Source organism: Hippocampus bargibanti, linkage group LG01 (genome assembly GCF_051943395.1).
Source record: "Hippocampus bargibanti isolate YZ-2025 linkage group LG01, ASM5194339v1, whole genome shotgun sequence".
NCBI classification, from domain to species: Eukaryota; Metazoa; Chordata; class Actinopteri; order Syngnathiformes; family Syngnathidae; genus Hippocampus; species Hippocampus bargibanti.
The window spans coordinates 32,893,097-32,913,224 of NC_142734.1; the positions used below are offsets into that span (position 1 = coordinate 32,893,097).

General features: G+C 39.8%; 1 protein-coding gene across 5 annotated transcripts in view; it reads left to right on the forward strand.

Annotated features, from left to right (window-relative positions):
* nphp4 (nephronophthisis 4) overlaps positions 1–20,128 on the forward strand; it is a 111,095-nt gene that overhangs the window by 44,703 nt on the left and 46,264 nt on the right. For all 5 annotated transcript variants that reach the window (XR_016116875.1, XR_016116877.1, XM_089011825.1 and 2 more), the window contains exons 9-11: positions 6,157–6,366; positions 7,033–7,156; positions 10,592–10,644. Coding sequence is in view for 3 of the 5 variants with exons in the window: in XM_089011825.1 (XP_088867951.1) it covers positions 6,157–6,366; positions 7,033–7,156; positions 10,592–10,644 (387 nt within the window). In the remaining 2 variants the exon portion in view is untranslated. The remainder of the gene's footprint in view (positions 1–6,156; positions 6,367–7,032; positions 7,157–10,591; positions 10,645–20,128) is intronic.

The following is a 20,128-nucleotide window of genomic DNA, read 5'->3' on the forward strand; positions in this document are numbered from 1 at the left end:
TATCCTCAAGATGTGAACGCATGAAATACGCCTTGCAAGCGTGTCTCCTTGAAGCTGTGAGTGAAGGCAAGGTCCTCATTTTCCCCGCACACTATAACCCTGCTGGGTTCATTTGACTACTCATGCAGATGGATGAAAATGTGAATGGTTTAGTGCTCTTAAGTTAATGATCCCAGCGTGTGTTAGCCCCCTTTCTACAAGGCTTCTCGTTGTCATGAGTATGACTACAGTTCTTGGAGCTCTGGGCTGCCGCCTGCTGCCGTCTTCCGGGGGAAAATAAGGACTCGAAGACCCCAACAGTTATGTGGTTATAGTAATACCTTGCAGGCCTCGTCTCCCGTCAGTGTTCACATCACCTAATTTAGGATTAATTCTCACTGTGCTCTCGGAAAACGTTCATTGCCTCACGCCTGACAATTTTCTCCAGCAGAAATTCTCAGCACATCTCATATCGCAAATATCTCTGTTTAAAAAATAAATAAATACAATAAAATATGCCTCTTTCTTTCCTTTCCTCTTCCTTTCATAACGTTGTTGCTGTGAAATGTAAATTTCTCCAGTGCGAGACAAATAAGGTACATCCAACATCCGAGCTCTCTCGCTGGAGTTTTTGATCGAATATCAGTGGTGTCATTTTCATTATTAAGGCTTCAGCTTGTAAACATTGGCCGTTTCATGACTCTTCCTCCCATTTTCAAGGATAATGGAGTTTCAGTTGTGTAAAAATCAGAATTTACAGTCTGTCACCTTTGGATAATTTCCCATATACTCACTGTCCTCCTCCTCCTCCCTGAAGTTTCATGTATTTTATATTATATGGTGTGGTGACAGATGACAGATGTTTTTAGTGTTTTAGTGATACTGAAATATTGTTTTTTTTTACATCTCTAAACAAGGTTGATTCTTCCCCTTGCCTTTTGGAGCAATTACACATGGTGCTTACCTATTTTTGCCCCAGGTTGTTTCTATTCCCTTTCCTGTCTATGTGTCTATCTGTCTAATTGGCTGTCTGTCTATCTCACTATCTCTCTCTGTCTCTCTGTCTCTCTGTCTCTCCGTCTCTCCCTCTGTCCCATTGTCCCTCTGTCCCTCTCTCCCTCTGTCCCTCTGACTCTCTGACTCTCTGTCTCTCGGACTCTCGGTCTCTCTGTCACTCTCTCTCTCTGTCTCTCTGTCTCTTCGTCTCTCTGTCTCTGTCTTTCCCTCTCTCCCTATCTCCCTCTCCCCCGCTCCCTCGCTCCCTCTCTCCCTCTCTCACTCTGTCCGTCTGTCCCTCTGTTCCTCTGTCTCTCTGTCTCTCGGTCTCTCGACAGTATCTGTCTGTCCGTCCGTAGTCTAGCTAGCTTTGATGAGTGGATAAGATGGTGCATAAGTTAGCATGCTAGATGGCTTAAGTGTTATCACAGCTAACAAAGCTGGTATATGCTTGATCCCTTATTCCTTTAAATTTTGGAATAAAATTGAAGGCACTTGCTTGAAACTCGACAGTAAAGCCTTGACTTACTTGCCCCTGAATGACTCTCTTCTGTATCCAAAGTCTTAATGATACAACGATTCACGCCATTTCTTTTCAATTCCATTTTATTTTACTGCCACAAACATGTCTTATCTAGTTGATGGCATGACATGTCATGCCAAAGTATATCTGGTATTGAAACTCAATGACACCTGCTCACTAACTGTATGTTTTCAACACTTCACGGTCACATGCGCGTATCAGTGGTGTCTCTCCGACAGTCCATTCTGTCGATGAAAACGCCATTCAAAACTACCTCCACCCGCATGTCTCATTGTCATCCTCCAGGCTTTTGTGTATGACTAAACATGGATTCTGTACGAATGGATTACAAGCCCGTGTGTGAATTTCACCACGTACTCTTATCCCTGATTGTTTACTGAAACCCACAACGAAAGAGTCCCAGTGCAATTCTTTTAATCCTGTTTTTCCATACCCTGAGCTCTCTGACGTTTATACAGTTCATATGTAGATCACATCATTCCCCAGTACAAAAACTCTGTGTTTAAATGGATGGCGGATTCATGACGCTATGGGCTTTTCTTCTCAAAGGGAAGAATATCCCTTTTTTTAAACCACATTGTCTTTTGCTTTCCGTGTGGCTACACTGCTTTTGAACGATCCCTCCGCTTGATCATGAATAAATCATGCATTTCTTGATCTCAGTCACGCATGTACATGTAAAGCATGGTCAAAGGATATAAAGCATTGGTAGAAATGTTCAGATTAACTCAACATGCCTTATTCCCCTTCGTATTCTCACTTACATTCTCTGTGCAAAGTGTCGAACAAGAAGCTATTCTGCCGCCCTGTCGATTGGGATACTGAACGGTGTGCGCTAAGTGTCTGGCAGATACAAAGCTCTCTCTCTCTCTCTCTCTCTCTCTCTCTCTCTCTCTCTCTCTCTCTCTCTCTCTCTCTCTCTCTCTCTCTCTCTCTCTCTCTCTCTCTCTCTCTCTCTCTCTCTCTTTGTCTCTCTCTCTGTGTCTCTCTCAATTTCTCTTTCTCCCTCTTTCTCTCTCTCTCTCTCTCTCTCTCTCTCTCTCTCTCTCTCTCTCTCTCTCTCTCTCTCTCTCTCTCTCTCTCTCTCTCTCTCTCTCTCTCTCTCTCTCTCTCTCTCTCTCTCTCTCTCTCTCTCTCTCTCTCTCTCTCTCTCTCTCTCTCTCGCTGTTTCTCTCTGTCTCTCTCTCCATCTCCCTCTCACTGTCCCCTCTCTTTCTCTTTCTCCCCCGCTCTCTCTGTCCCCCCCTGTCCCTCTCTGTCTCTCAGTCTCGCTTTCTCTCTCTCTCTGTCTCTCTCTCTCCCTCTCTATGTCCTTCTCTCTCTCCCCCGCTCTTGCTGTCCCCTCCCTCTCTCTGTCTCTCTCCAAGGCTGTAGGCATCCATGTAGAAAGGGCCCCCGATTGGTGCTTTGTCTCTCTGATTCTCTTCGAGCTCAGCCAGCATTTCTGCCCCCGAATCACTCCCACGCAGCACCGTATTCATTGAATAATACAAGAAGAGCATATTTGCTCATGTGCTAGACAGTCACGTTGATCTTTATTTTTGCTATGCTTGAAACAAGTGGATTTTTAAATTCTTTCAGATTTTTACCGTTTTCCCCAAATACGATACCACATTCAAACTATATCTTTAACAAATAAATCAACTAAAAAGTGAATAACAACATTGAAAAGATGCATTTGGAATGTTTTGTCTCAAATGTGGCATTAATCCCACACAAGGTTTTCGAATAACATCAGCACGGACTGCTTTATGGCTGCCCTATATTTTTCTGCCGTTCAAATTCTGTGTGAGTGTTGGACTTTCACTACTAAGGGAGTGTGGTGGAGTTGGGTCAAATCATCGTCTGAAGCGAGCAGCCTTTCCATCGGAATTGAATATTGATCCGCAAATCACTGCTACTTAATTTGTGTGAAACACTGGAGAGTCATCAAATGTAAACAGACAGAATAACATCTTAGAAATCTTTGCGGTGTTTCTCTAAGCCTTGAATGAAAGCCAAAAGCTTACCTGCAGTTTCCATGGAGACCCTTGAGCATTTATGTAATGACCTTTTTATGTTTGCGGACCACCTTCAATGTCTTCCCCAGTTCACTTACCACTTGTGGGACTCTCAAAATGACTCTTAAATTTCAACAAATAACAATTGGAAAAAAGCTTTTTGTTTGAAGTTTAATTGTGTTGTGTTCCTGAGTTGTAGCTGATATAACACTGATATCGAGTAGTAATTTACTTTTTTAGACTCGCTGTGTCTTAATCATTGATAGATAACAAAAATCCTTAAAGTGCAGGTCAAGTCATTAACTTTTCCTTAGAACATTTTTTTGTGCCCCCACTACTTTAAACTTGCTGTCGACTGAAATTGACATCATAGTGCCCAAGAGTTCTGGACCTGATGTGACGGCTCACCTTTCTTCTGGGGTTGGTCATGTGGCATTCGCTAGCTCTGGAACTGTGGTGCCATTTTCAGTGGACAACAAGTTTCAAAATGGCTGCTCTGTGAAATAGCAAAATCGAATGTATTTTTGTGAGTAATTATTATTCACAAGCACAATTATCAATCAGATTACGGTGGTCCGAACACTGAAAGTGCATGGAAGACATCCAAAGTTATAAATGGGCAGAAACAGAATCATTTTAAAATATCGGCGTGAAAAAACGTTTATACTGACTGAATAAAAACATAAAATAAAATAATGTCTCCCGTTTTTCTATGACTGACAATACAAAATTCTTTTCATTAGCTTGTCTAAGCATCTTATGTGGAGAACTGGTATTATTGATCTCTTTCCACATTTGTAGTCCAGCAGCACATGCTGCCATATATCATCGGATCACAGAAGGCACGAGTAATTGCATGGCATTGAGGTATTAAATGTTTTTTTTTAATGACTGATGACCTGTAGTGTATCATTATGGTGAATAAATGGACTCAAGGGAATCAAAGGTATTGTTTGAACCATTATGGGTTTCACTTTGTTTTGAGCAGTAGCCACTATCAGGATCCCTGTGTATTCTGCGTCTCGTGTATTCTACCTTTGATTGATTAAACTTATATGAAGCTGACCAGCTTATTAATCGATTCAGCAAAAGAAGCCAGAGGCGCCCTGCGGGGGATTTAAAGCTAAAGGCTTTTTCCCCTTGTTTCTTTTTTTCCCCCGGCCCAAGGAATTTTTTTCCATCGAGAAGTAGTGGTGCAAAGGCACAGACTGTAAATCATATTCATCCACAGAAAAGCTTTCCTTAAGTCTATGTGTGACCTAAATGTTAGGTTCCATATACTGAGGGTAAAAGCAGTGACGGTAGTTGAAAGAATTGTCTGCCGCCTTCATAAAGTCAATATTGAAGTTATATTGAAAACTCCACACAGCTTTGTTATGCAACCGGAGACTGTGGAAATTGATCGAATTGCACATTAAATTATACTTGACGTTCGGCGATAGAGGTGAACTAATAAATGATTCAAATATTTCCACGCATGTCGACAACTGCATGCAATGTTGTGACACACCATTCGGATTGCTGCGATTTCTAAATACACCTTTTTCCTTTCGCATCCGAGTGTTGAGTTGTAGTTTTATCACATCTGTTTCAGACATGCAAACACAAGGCCGAGCCACTCACGATGTCTTAATGCAGCGTAAAAATGCGTCTCAGTTTATGAACTAAATGTTGACGATTTAAAGTACGAATTATGGTTTTACTGTTGTGTTAATTCGGAGTGTATATCAACTTGTACATCACTCATTTGTAATTATTGGAATGAAGTGATTCAGGATTGTGCTACTTAACGAAAGTGATCTTGACAATTGAGGACACGCCTGACAAGTTTAATTCTGGCCGTTGTTCTCAAATTTAAGACTCATTCAGACTCGTTTCAGCTCACTTGATGAATACTTTCAATGGTGAGTTTTAGCTTCTGGTTTTGCTGTGAATCAAAGTCCATATTTTGAATCGCCATAATTCATCGGGTGACGTTTCATGATTTGCCAGCCCATCAAAAGCACAGCAGCTTTCATCGAGACAAAAAAAAAACATTTCTGAGTTCAAGCAAGTGAGACAGGGCTGCAAATGAAATAGTGAAGCTTGTTATAAAAATATCAGCATGCTGGCCGCTAATGGGGTCCATTCACTGGCGTTGTCTCGCTTTTTAAGCCGACTAGCAGCTATCTGAAACCACTACCCCTGAGGCGGGGGCCAAAGTTGTCGGACCAGGGGATCGCCAAAATTCCAGGCTGTGTTTTCAGACACCCAAGGGTGACGACAACGATCCATTGGTGGCAGCAACGCAGACAAGTGAACCTTCAGACGCCCGAGGGTAAAGATGAGCTGCGAATAGCACTAACTTGGAGATCATTGCTTACATTTTTACCACAAGCGTCACAATTTTATTCATTGGCACACACTGTGTGAAAACCAAAGTATGGTTAAGTATTGTTCTTAAACACAATGAATGTGCTCTGTATGTATGGCCATGAAAAACCGTAGTGGGAAAGTGGACGCACGAGGTTGTGATCAAGGCACTTTCTGTGGAATTGGTAGAATGGAAAAGCAACTCATAGTTTGAGAAAATGGAGAGAGTTTATGGATTTTATTCCCAGTAATATCTGCTTTCCTGTGTCTTTTCTCATCACGTAGCTGTCTGCCACATCAACATCCCGGGCAGCCTTCCTGCAGTGCCTCCGTTGGGCAATGCTGTGCCCATTCGAGGAGCAGACAAACTGGAAGGGCGATGAGATGCAGCTTGTTCTGCAAGGGGGTTCCAAGCCGAACCCTCTCAGAGTCATGGTCTACAACTCAGCCGTAACTCAGAATGCCGCGCCAATCTCCTCCTCTGACGCAACTCAGGTAACACATGAAACAGTTGAAAGGCTTAGAAAATGACAGTGTTCACATTTGGGAATGTTTTTGTCTAGGTAAACGAGACAGACCAAACAGAACAAAACTCAAAGGTGCTTGGGCCACCTACACAAGTGGCACGTGCATCCAGAGGGGTTAAAGGAACTAGGGAGTTATTTTGGGATGAACCCAATTAAATGTAGCAACGGACAATCATTCTTTCGTCATTTAAATTATATTTGTCTGCTGTAATTGTTCGCTCTACTGTATTTTTTTGTGACACAATTTTAAAATTATATATTTATTGACACAACTTTTAAATATTCACTATATTTATGTATAGTTATGTATTTATTTACTTTTGCTTGCAATGTATTCATGTATGTATGTATGTATTTATGTCTGTCTGTCTGTCTGTCTGTCTGTCTGTCTGTCCGTCCGCCCTATCTAGATTGATTGTTTATTTATTCACCCACTTATATATTTCCCAATGTATTTATATAGTTGTTATTTTTTTAATGTGTTCATGTATTTATTTATGTATGTATTTAGTTATGTATTTATGCATTCGCTCATTCGTTTATTCATTTATTTATGTATGTTTTATTTGTTTTTTTGTTTGTTTATTTGTTCAGTTGATATGTTGTTTAAAATGTTTACACATTTGCCTTTTAGGATATGATCAAATTTCGACTGTCGCCCTGTTCGGACAGAACAACATCCAGTCCAAAGACATCTCCGAAAACAAAGCTGGATGATGCATCACGACAGGGACCATCATCCTCATCGCCCACTCAAAGTAAATATCGACTCACTGTTAAAGGGAGGGGTTTTCAATGGTTTTCTTTTTTTTCGCCATTGCTCAATGACTATACAGTGAGACCTCAACTTACGAACTTAATTGGTTCCCAGACAGAGTGTGTAAGGCGAAAAGTGCGTATCTCAAAAATGAATTTCCCATAGGAAACCAATGAAATGGGAATAATCCGTTCCCGGGTTTCCATAAAATATACTTTTCAACTAAATAAGCCTTAAAACTACACACAACATACCTTATTCTATGTATAATAAATGTGCTATTGTATTGTAATGAAAGAAATACACTGTATTGTATCATAAAGTCACTTTATTTACATTTGTGATGGCCATTTATGGCTTGATGGAATGGCGTTGGAGGTCGAAGGTCAAAGGGAATTGCTGTTTGGAAAGAGAGGCGCATTATATGAGGACTGTAATTAAAGAAATAAACTGTGCTGTAAAATAAAGTTTTATTTACCTTTTTGTTGGTCGTTGATGGCTTATGGAAGGAGGTCACCTTCATAGGGACTGTTGGTAACTTAACCTCTGGTGCTGTTCGGTCGTGTGCTTCCACCGAAGATCACTCCGCCAGCCGTGGTGGGTGTGTATTATGAAAATAGTGCTTATTATAAGGTTTAATTTTCATAAATTTGATGTTTGTAAGATGAAAAGTTTGTAAGATAAGGTGTTTGTAAGTTGAGGTCTCACTGTATGTGAATCCCATGACTTAATGTGAAATGAAGTGATGCAACACCACTCAAGTTGGCATGTCCTGTAAAACAGTGTCCGCTATGCAGCGTTGAGGATCAGCACACTCCATCACTGAGGCATGAGGGAACCGCAGTCAATGTGCAAACACTTCGGCTAAACTTGATTTTGCCTGTTTCCTTCCTGCATGTCGAAGAGGTCAACAGTGGCTAACTATCCACAGCAACTCTTCAAAACATCTCACCCTATTAAGAGCTTCAAATTTATTGAATTACTCCCGTACCCGTTTTATCAAGCTAGTCGTTGATAACATCTTTTATTTTTATCGACCAAAATCTCCTGCTGGGCAATTAATTTTCCTTTGATGCTATGTGACAACTGGAACTGTTGTCGACATCGAGGGCCGCACCAACATGTTAACTGCCATTATGTACCATGTGAACGTTATGTGTTTGTACCAAAAATTAAATGGTTTTATTTTAAGTGTGACAAGAGAACACAACTTTGCCACTGATTTATTTTTTCCCCCAGATTTTTCTGGAGTTTTGCTAAACTGGTGAATTTAAATTAACGAGCAAGTCTGTCCTTATCGTCCCCAATTAAGGGGAATATTCCTTCGAAAATAACTCTTGAACCCTGCGTTTTGAAATCCACATTAGATATTCTCCATCCTGCACACATCTAAAGATAAATGTGCGACTGTCTGGCATTTCTTTATTGAAGTCCAAACTGCGTATTTACTGTACTCCGTCTGGCAGTAAAATGCCGTAGATTAAAATTGTGGTAAACATAACACACAGTCACTCAACGCCCATGACTGCTCGAATAACTTGAGTCGACCCCGGCCATATTCGCAATGATCGGACCCTTTAATGAGGCTTTTAACTTAATGTGGGAGAAAATAATAGTGTTGTTTTGGGTCCTCTTCATGGCACCACACAGAACAGAGTGCCCTCTGAACAAACCCCAAGAGGTTGGAATGATTTCAAGCATTTGTTGAAAGGAGAAAAGACATTTCTTTAATTCGGCACACTTAAGAATAATCATCTATCCTTGGCTTTGTGTGTTTTCATGCATGGTTAAAATGAGTGATTTTTATTTTACTTTCAAAGGGTTGTTGTTAACACTTCATTGACTGAGTACGGCAATTAAAGAATCCCTTGGCAATGGGAGAATAATTACTTACAATATACAGTAAAGTCTCGTTATATCGATATTCAAGGGAGTCCGAAAAAATATCGATATAACCGGGACTATCGATATATCCGACCCTGTTTGCATGTAATTTTCTCCGTGCGTGCATAGAAATAGTATCGATATAACCGGGACTATCGATATATCCGATATCGATATAACGAGACTTTACTGTAGTACATTAAAATGCTACCACGTATACAGCAAATAATGTATATGGACATGAAAATTCAAGAATCCATGAAGAAAAACATTACCTGAAGTTTTATTGTCCGAGAAATAAAAAAATGTTTGCAAACAGGGAGTCCGACCGTTCAAATTATTAGGAACAGTTGGTGGGGGCGACACCCTCAACTGGTTGCCAGCCAATTGCAGGGCACAGATAGACAATCATTGCCGCTCAAAGTCACACCCTGGGCCAATTTAAAACATTTCATGAGCCTGCAATGCATATTTTCGGAATGTGGGAGGAAACCGGAGTACCCGAAGAAAACCCACACAGGCATAGGGAGAACATGCAAACTCCACACAGGAAAATGAATACAATTTTTGTTAATTTCGTTGGTGATATATCATTTTACATACAAGGATGGTCACAGAACAAATGCACCAGAGTGAAGTATGAATGATTTCAGCATAACTGCATGCACACATATCAACACTTACACTGGCCACAGCCGGGCTCATTGATCAAGAAGAAATGAATAGTCCATTGTGATGATGTTAAACGTACTTCCCACAGACTCAAAAAAAAATAGCGAAACCTGACCACCATCAAGCCAAAAGTCTCCTGATGAGAGGTAATGGACGACCAAATTTGTGCCAGAAAGCCAGCATTGCTCTGTGTGCATGTTGTTAGAACAGATGGGAGCCACAGCGAGACACCCCGGGCCGACCAAGCAATTTCCAAAAGATCAGTCGAGATCCCGAGCGTGACAAAGAGTAGGAGGCGATGGTGGGAAACCTTTCGTTCTGGAATTACCATGGCGACCAAGCAAATACTTCAGGAAGAATCGTCGACTGTTCGAGTCAGAAAGACATCTCAATCAAACTGGTGTCATGTTTTTTTTCAAGGTGGATTCATTTGCTATGAAGTGTACATATCTTTGGTTTGTCTCATGCGCTGTGAAAACAATCAGTTAGGACATTTTGTTTTACTATATGCAAAGGAAAATCGTTAATCACTGCATCTTGTAGGCAAAGCATAAGTCACTCTTTCTCACTATTTGTGCATTTGGTGCTTTGTGTGTACAACCACACTAATATCCTGATCTTGAACGTCATCTTTTCACGAGCTTTGAGGAAACATGGCTCCTATTGTGTTGTTCACTATGTTATTTTAACTTTGACGCAAGAGGGTTTTTCTTTTTCAATGGTGTTGCGTAATGAATTGATTTGTCATTCAAAGAGTATCCCATTGTGGCTCAGGATGCACAGCACGATCTCATCGAGTTAAAGATGTGAGCGAAGGATTTAATTTGACAAGGCTGATGTTGAATTTGCGATTCAATGTTTTTGTGCATATATTTTGCAGGTTCAAATGACATCCAAGCAATTCAGTCTCCGGAATCACCACAAGGCCCCAAGGTAAGACCTGTTCAACTCCAGTCCATTTTTCCTTTCACCGCTTCTATGATGTTTTGTCTGAGCACTATACAATTTGATGTTTCACCATGATTTTTATTTTCCAATATAAAGTTTTTGTGAACTGTTTTTTTTTTTTTATGTTTCAGTATTTCAGATTGTATTTATTTGTTTGTTTTTGTGTGTGGCCAAAACCTCTCCTGTGATGTATTTGTGACTTAGCTTAAGATGTTCCTCTACTGCTTTTGTTTGAATGTGTGGTTATCCGACTCAATCACAATTTATGCTGTTAATATTATTGGACCCATTTCTGGCCCTAGAACATGCAGTTAGTGAGATTTTGCTTTACCACCCCCCCCCCCCCCCAAAAAAAAAAAAAACACACATCTTCCCTCAATCTCACAATAGATAGAACAGCTCAAGATCATTATTTCTTTCCCCAACCACATCTGCTGGCTGAGAAGAGCCCAAGAAACCCTCTAGTATACAGGTGGCTAGCTATTCTTGCCATGATGTGGAAAGTGCTCCAAAGCTTATGATTATGTGCGTATGTTTCAACCACCGGAGGCTTGAAGTGTATATATTTTCCTGGATCAAGCATGTTGGGATGTGTACGGTCAAGGTTACTAGACAGATGGACTACGTGCACGCACCATTTCCGCATTTGGGCTATGTAGGCGTGTGGTAAAGCACGCACGTAGACAGGCTAACTGACCCTTGGGCTTATACTGACATGTCATGATATAGTGAGAGATCACTTGTAACAACAGCTAAAGCTGTAACAAAGCGCTTAACATGGACAACTATCGTATACAGTAAATAAAGCAGTCAGAAAGATAGTAGAAAGCACCAGGGAGTAAAATGTTGATTTTGATCTGATTCTATAAGTCTGTGTACAATATTGCTATGTGGGACGACAGATTGACCCTCATTTTGAATAAGCATCATCAGCGATGGAATCCTACTTGTGAAAAATTGCAAATGATGATTGTGAAACACTTAGACAAAGTCACTGGCCGATGCTCAATTACAGTGTCATATGTACAGATTAGTCCTTAAAATTTCAATTCCTAGAGCAAATGTGAATCACTATATCTTACTTAACGTTGACAAGACTGTACAGCAGGGGTGTCAAAGTCATTTTTTGCCGCGGGCCACATTGTAGTTATGGTTTCCTCTCGAGGGCCGTTATGAATTTGGGGAACCCATTAGAATGTTTAAATCCCTTCAAATTTACATATAGAGCACACAGCAAATTAATGAATAACTCGTTTTCAAATCTGAAGTCAATAATAATGACTTTTATTGTGGTTGACATCCAAAAATATGAAATTTTGGCTCAGATTTTAGCAATCATCATGGAATTTAACAAGTTTGATTTGCTTTCGCGGGCCGAAAAAAATGATGTGGCGGGCCGGATTTGGCCCGCGGGCCTTGACTTTGACACCCGTGCTGTACAGCATCTCGCGGTGCATTCACACAAAGCAATCCAACAGACTTACCGCTCAACTTTTTTTTTTTTTTTGCTTGTGCCCTGCTCATGCACATGCTACTTTCTTTGCCCAAAGGTGCTTGCAAAAATACAAACTTGTGCAACATCATTGATAATGCACTAATGCCCACTACACATAATAGACACTGCACCGAAGCCCACCACACTGAAGCAAAACTGCCGAAGCGACTTAAGTGGGCCATCAGGAATAAATTAAAGTCTGTAGCTCTTTGTCACACACCAAATGATTGAACACTTGAGCACTGATGCACTCACCGTTACGCTAGGACATAAAAACTGCTACTGCCTAGCGGATTTTCAGACTCCACGGACCGTATAGCACATTGTTATTTTCTGTACAATCACCAAGGCAAGGATGAAGCGGTTAGAAAGGAAAAGCATAACAAAGGACAGCACAAATACTTTGAAAGGTTGTTGGCGAGCTGCAGGTATATATGAAATAAAATGCAGCAAATAATAAATACAGTTAAGTATTATTGTAAAACCTTGACAATGTCTCCCGTTAATTTTTAACCGATGCCCAATGTATGCTGCACTCTCCAGGTTGGCGTAGCTGGTTTGCGGATTGTTTGGTTTTAGCTTTTAAAACTGATTCAAGGGCAGTCGTATCTTATAGGAAAAAAAACGTTTTACAATAACCACTGGCCACCTGATTTGTCTGATGAGCAATGTTCATTTTTTTTACTGTTAGAGGAGAAGAGCAGCTTCATTATTTGTGGCGTATAGCATAGTCCTCATACCTTCATCCTTTTTTTATACTTTTCTTTAAGGTTCTGGATGAATGGATGTGAATTGATAAGAATTACGTGATTCCAACTCCATTCAAATGAAACTCCTTGTTGATGTGATTCTTTGTCAGTTACCTAATCCTTTCTGATTTCCAGCGATAATTGAATAATGCAAATTCTAAGACTTCATTAGATGATATGTTCATTGAAAGATTGTGAAAAGGGGACATTTTTTTATTGCAGTCTCTGGTTGGCTGTGATCTTATTCCTGCATCACCTAATTTTAGGTGAGAGGCATGGTACATTCTGGACCAAAGCCCCCTCGGCAGGTGTCCATCCATTTGCACAGCCCAAATGAATGCACACCATTCACACTCACATTCATAGTAAATGTAATGAGACTATATACTTTTTATTTAACCTAAATAGCATGCGAGGTTAAGCCATAGTACCCGGACAAAACCCGATGCACACGCAGGGACAACGCATAAACTCCAAAGGAAACACGGAGCCCAGATTTTACCCCTGAACATCACAACTACGAAGATATGATAATCACTCAGTCGCCTTTTTGCCCCCAATGTTAAATTCAATATATGTGCTGTGGCTTTTATTAGTAACCTGTTTGAATCATCAGATTTTTTTTTCAGTGGACAGTATACCTGTGTCATCTGCATAAAGCAGTGAAGGGACACTTAACGGTCCTAAATATAGTTCCATAAATGTCGCGGCTTGGAATTGAATCGGATTTACCTGGGACAGGAGATGTGAGACAATCTCTTTTCATCAATGGATGCAACAGCTTCGTGTTTACTTTCAATATTTAGCTCGTGGCAGATGTGCACATTCCACCATGAAGTCCCTGATCCACTGGTTAAAAGGACGCTTTGGTCCTCTCCTTTCATCTAGAACTGCTTCAGGCATTAAAGAGGGTACAGAAAGTGCTCACAATTGAATTACTCTCTGTGTCTTTGAGCTGTCATATTATTCGTTATTTAGTTTTTTTGTTCTTTTGACTTTGCTGCTGTGAAATGTACTATTCTCCACTGCAAGATTAATAAATATACTAGTCTAATATAATCTAAATAATTTGGTCAAGGGGCAGCACGCCAATGAAAAATAATATTGGACCTAAAATTGAACCTTGCGGTACACCACCGGCAAGTGCAAAGCTGGCTGTTGCCTATGTTGACCTCAAATTTTCCCTCCGAACCAACCTCGTCCAGCTTCTCAGTGTTTCAGCCAATCTCTTGAGATTTAAGGAAATACTGTTCGTATTGTATCAAACTACTATATATGGTAATTTTCCAAAGCACTGCACCATTTCTTCGACTTGAAATCCAATTTGTATGCATAGTTTAAACATTTTTTTACACCTAAAAAACCTTTTTTCACCTAAAGAACCACATTGGACTTGAACTAAAGAAAAACAATTTTTAATATTACAACTGCAACTCTTACTTTCAATATTGCTTGAATTATACTGGTCTTGCAAAATATGTGTAACAGTAAGTAGAGTGTTTGCTTAAATTATTATGGTATAACTATATAAAGAACTGGTGGCAGTTGCTTTATGAGCCGAGAAATGATTGAAGTGCATACATCTCTGTATATAGCTCCTGCATTTATATGAAAGACTGAGTAAATAAGGGTACGAAGCCGGAGTCATTATTGCTGAAGCTGCTCTGAGTGCACGCCATAAATCTATGCGGCTATGTGTTCATCTATCATTTTAATGGTGCTCCAAGTCTTTGCATGGAGAGATGAAACGGGAATCAATGTGTGAAGCCACGCCATTGCGTTTGGCACCCTCAAATTCATCTTGACTAGTTGTGCAGCATTCGTCACAAATGCATCCTTTGTTTCCCCATCTCTCTGCTTTCAAAGATACAGCTATAAAAACAAGTGTTTCAACCAACTAAACCCATTTCCATTTCCTGTTAAACAAATTTTTCTTTCCATGTCAACATGGCAGTCAAGTGCTGATTAATCAATCGCATCCTTTTCTGGGATGGTGCGCATAAACAAGCCTTTCTCTCCGACTATGTCGGCAGCCATTGTTTGATCTGACAACTTTCTCTTGCATACATTATTGATTTCTGGCCCTCTTATTTGCTGCTGTGCAGAATTCTAATTATGCTGTGGTATTTATAGCCAATGTTTGGGCGAGCCATTGACTTACTCCATGTCGATGATATCATCTTGCATTCACATCCGATGTAGTTCGTGGACATCCTTGTATTCCTTTAATCCAAGTGCTGTTGAGATTTTGCAGCAGTGGGTTGCTGGCACGGGCTGAACTGGTTTTTTCTACTGCCCAAGTCACAACTATTTTTTTGAAAAATGTCTTTAATGAGAAATACTTAGACTGCAATGTTGTCTCCTATACCTTGATGAAAGTCTCGCTTTGACTCATTTCGAATTTTTTTAGCACTGCAAGAGTTCATTGCTGTGCGCAGAAACACCTGCCGTTGCTCTACGGTGTGAAGATGCAAGAACAATGCCAATACGGCATTATTTTCTGCACAATAAAACATTTTGAATTAAAGGGTGTGCCTTAAATGAATGGCCAATTTCAAAACTGTTATCACAGAGAGGGCACACCGCACAAAGAATATAAGCTGTAATAGTGGCTATGGTTAGGTTAGACGTCCACTATAATTGTGTTTTATTTATTGTATTCTATTTATAATTGTATTTTATTTAGTATTGTATCTATCGAGTTAAAAGTCAAAGTCAGTTTTATTGTGAAATATGCTAATATACATGACATACAGCACAGATGAAAATACTGCTCTGCTTATCTATGCTTGTCTGTGACTGTAAAGTGTCCTTGAGAGCTTTGAAAGGTGCTTGAAATAAAATGCATTATTATTATTAGATGGAGCTATGCAAATAAGAATACAATACAATACAACACAACAACATTCTTTATATAAATCACACGCCATGCAGAAGTGGTCACAAACACGGAGATTAAATTTATGAATAAAAATGGCATTGGAACACAATAAATGAAAAGCAAAACAGTTGATTCATCAAAAAGGCACACAAACCTCATGAACTCACATTCACGAGGGGCTAAATATCCATGCTTGCCCCTTCTTCCTTTGTTTAGTCAGTGGTCAACTACACTTTTCGTATTATCTTCATTTCATAACAGCTGTGCAGAGCTCACCAATTATATGTCTGTTTGAGTGTGTTTTTCAAATGCACATGTCGATTAGTGCAGGGCAGAGAACTCCTTTAAATTGTTCTTGCTAATAATCAACACGAGATGGCGGAGGAATCAGTGAAACAACATAATGGCGATACAAAGAGACAGTGAAACACCTTATATATGGCAGATCGGATTATAGGGCCCAAGGGGCCTTTTAGGAAAATGTAATGCTTTTAGGTACTCCTTATAGGTGTGGAAAAAATGGTTTTCATAACATCTGTCTGTGACTGTTGGCCCCTACATCCATCCGTCCATCCATCCATCCAAACCCACCAATTGATCGATCGATCCATCCATCCATCCATCCATCCATCCATCCATCCATCCATCCATCCATCCATCCATCCATCCATCCATCCATCCAGGTTACCAGGGAAAATATGATAATTGACCCTCTTTGGATGACAGTTCAACTCAAGGTTTTTTTTGGGGACTTTTGGAGTTTATATGGTCGTTAAATTACAAACTCTGCTACTATTGGTGCATGCAAATTGCGGGGTACCGCCATATTCATTTTTCTTTTCAAACCACCGATAGTGGCCATTTAGCAGTGATTGATGAAACGGCATTGTGCTATGAATGTTAGGGGTATTATCTAAGAAAGGAAGCCTTTCTATTGCACTACTGCCAGACTCTGTAGTATTGACTCCCCAAAGATGCAGGGATGTAATTACACCTCTTTTCTTGAAACGAGAAGACAGCTGTGATTACTTTCCTGCTCCACAACCCTTTTTTTTTAATTGCAAAAGTCAAAATCCATTTTGTTTAAAGCATTGAACGATGTGTTTAATTATTCCCTGCTCAATTTTCCTTGATTCTGTTAAGTCACAGTGACATATTTTTGCTCCACCACATTTGACGTCGGATGATTACCACCATCAAAAATTGTTTACCCGGATTAAAACATTCAATTTATTCAGGACTTGAAAATATGACGTGGAGCGCCATTCCTGAATTTGTTCGGGTTTTGTTTTTTCTTGCCAATAAAACGCTAGTCAGACCTCGAGCAATGTTTTTCCCTCCTACAAAGGGGCAGCATTTGCCTTTTGTACAGCCGCCCCCATTTCAAGCTCAGATAACTCCAGACCCATATAACTTAGGAATTAACTCTTTTTTTTCTGATGAAACAAGAGTGTCTAAGGTTTCTGACGCTGCATTGAATGTTTATGTAGTCCAAAAATTCAATATTCCGTGGGTACTGGAATATGAATGAAAATGAAAAAAACCTTGGCACTAAAGTGGACACATTTTTGCACGTCTGGCAGTGAATGAGTTAAAAGCAGTCTTGACTTTTTTTAAATGTCAAACATACACACACGCTAACGACTAATTTGGAATTCAGGTGGATGTGAAAGCAATGTCACCAAGAATCCTTGACTGTTGATATGTGCTTGATGTGCAATAACTGTCGTAATCCCTGACCCTAAGGATCAGCCAAGTGCTATCTGAAATATAAAGAAAACTCAACAACAGTATTGAAAAATAACATTTCACCCTGCGGCATGAGCTTAAAATGTTGCTGTTTGAAATGGTAAGTTTTGATCTGACATGCGTTTCGACTGCAGCCTCTGTCCGATTCTGCTGCCCCAAACAGGTTGACAGATAGACGGATGGATGAAAGAATGATTTGAGTGTAAAACAGTCTATTATCACCTCTGCTTTGTTTCTGTCAGCACCGATTCTTCACACTTTGGCTTAGTAGTCCTTTTCTGACACCTAGCTAATATGTTCTTTTGTGTGTTTGGCCGCTTCACCCTTTGTTCTTAAAATTACGCTGACCTCATCCTTACCAAATGGGCATCAGTCTGTCTCCATATTCTGTACAACATTTCCAAGGCTTTTTGTACAGGGCAACGACGCCTGCTGCACATGAAGGACACATTGGTCCATCCATCCAATTTTCTGCTCAGTTTAACCTTCTCGGGGTCACAGGGAAACCGCAGACTGCTCATGTACGCAGTGCACACGTTATCCTACACACGCTGTATCCATGCTGACATGCTTTCCCAGGAATCCAGAAGGTGATACGGAGATTTTTGCCCTCTTGGTATGATTGAATGAGAAAATTAGACTCCGTAGCAATGCCACTTGTAATTTATTTGCTGTATTATTTTGCCAGTGTTTCGGCTCAATCTCAGTGAGCTCACACTTGTTGACAAATGACATGAGTTTGAAAAGTTGACATTTGTTGAGAGCATTCCCGATTTTACAGGACATTTTGACCAATAAGCCATGACAAAATAGGCTAAAAATTGTGGTTTGAGCTGATGATAAATTTTGCCAGCATTGTATTTGACATTGGTAGCGGTGAAGAGAAAAGATTGGATTGTGGTGGGACCAGCAGAAATGATGATTAATATCCATCCATCATCAAGCTACCCTACTGGGTGTCCCCATTGAGCTGGCAGCAAACTTTTGGGTAAGAGGCGAGGTAAACAATAGACATATCCATCTCAGGATCACATTTTATTTCATACTTTTGTTTCTTCGTGTGCTTTTATCTTCCTGATTTTGTTTTGTTTCCACCCGTACCTTGTGTCAACCAATCAGTTCCCTCACTCCATTGTGTCTTGTTCAGGGATTCCTTATTGTCATGTCAGTTTACGTGTTATTTTCTTGCCTTCTGCCAATTTTTGTCATATCATTGTGTTCCTCTCATGTCATTTTGTTTGTGTTGCCGTCACATTTGTGTTTTCTTGTGACATAGGGATTGGATGTTTTTGTTTGCATTATTGACTTAGGTTGTGTTATTTACGTAATTTTTCCAGTGTACTCACAGAAGTGTTTTTTTTTTATTCCATTATTTATTTATATTTCTTAATACGTTTTGTTCATTATTCCCTGCTTCTTCTGACCCCCTGCTTTTTTGGGTTCACTACCATCGTATCTATGATAGTTGCTGTGGAAAATCATTTTAAAAGTCAGTACGGTTGACAGGGAAATTATGTGTGTCAAATTTTAGGAGGGAAAGCCACCATTTTGTCACCAGTCTGGAGCTCTGCTGATGTCTGGAGCTAACACTTTTTTTTTTCAATTTAACAACACACTGTATATACTATTTCATTTTAAATTTTGGGAAACACTTTAAAAACACAACCACCATTGTATTATATTTCACTACTGATCACTTTAGCTTAGCTCGATGACCCGAAATATTCTCAGAAACATGTACCACTGGACAATGCTACTCTTACATAATTCAATATTTACAAGTTACATCTCTTGGGGTGTTCAACATGTCCACTAAAGATGATTCTGCGGCAATTCACCGTCTTCATTAACACCAAAGAAACTAAACACACTTTGTCAGCTAGCTTGCTACATCACGAGCTCATCGCAAGGCTATAGCTAGGTAGTCATTTGAGGCCTTCGGGCAACGCAACTACAAACAGCGGTTAGCAAAAGAATGACGCTCCAATTCGCCCAATTGATAAATAGAGATATTTTTTTCACGTGACGTGGAAGTTCAACTCAAAAAAAGTCGTCAATTGCCAAAAAACGACAACAATTAAAAATGAATGCAAATAAAAACATTACAATACCAGGACTGTGAACCCGGAAAATGTAATGGAGGGGGTTGACCGTAATTTATACCAATACACAGTTTTTCAATCGGATTTCAGTAAATACTTAATTAAATACAATCATATTTGATATTGCGATATTGTCGTGTATATTTATTGTTGACAAATATCCTTGATACAGGTGCCTGGTGTTAATCTCCCTCTCAAAAATGGTAAATTGCCCCTCAAACAAAGTCATCCATCATTAAAATTGTTCCGTAGAGAAAAATAAAAAATAATTTTAAACATTCTGTTAACAGTGAAGAAAATCTGTGGAGCACTTATTTGTGACCATTTAAAAGTGAATGGAGTTTAAATTAAGTTGATAACATTTCAGGTTACATCGCACAATTAGGCAGTCAAGTACTTCTTAATGGACATATTCTGGATCTTTAACTTTAATGGTTGTGCTACAATCGTGGCTCTTGCGCTATTGGCTGGGAAACTCAACTGCATGCTGCAG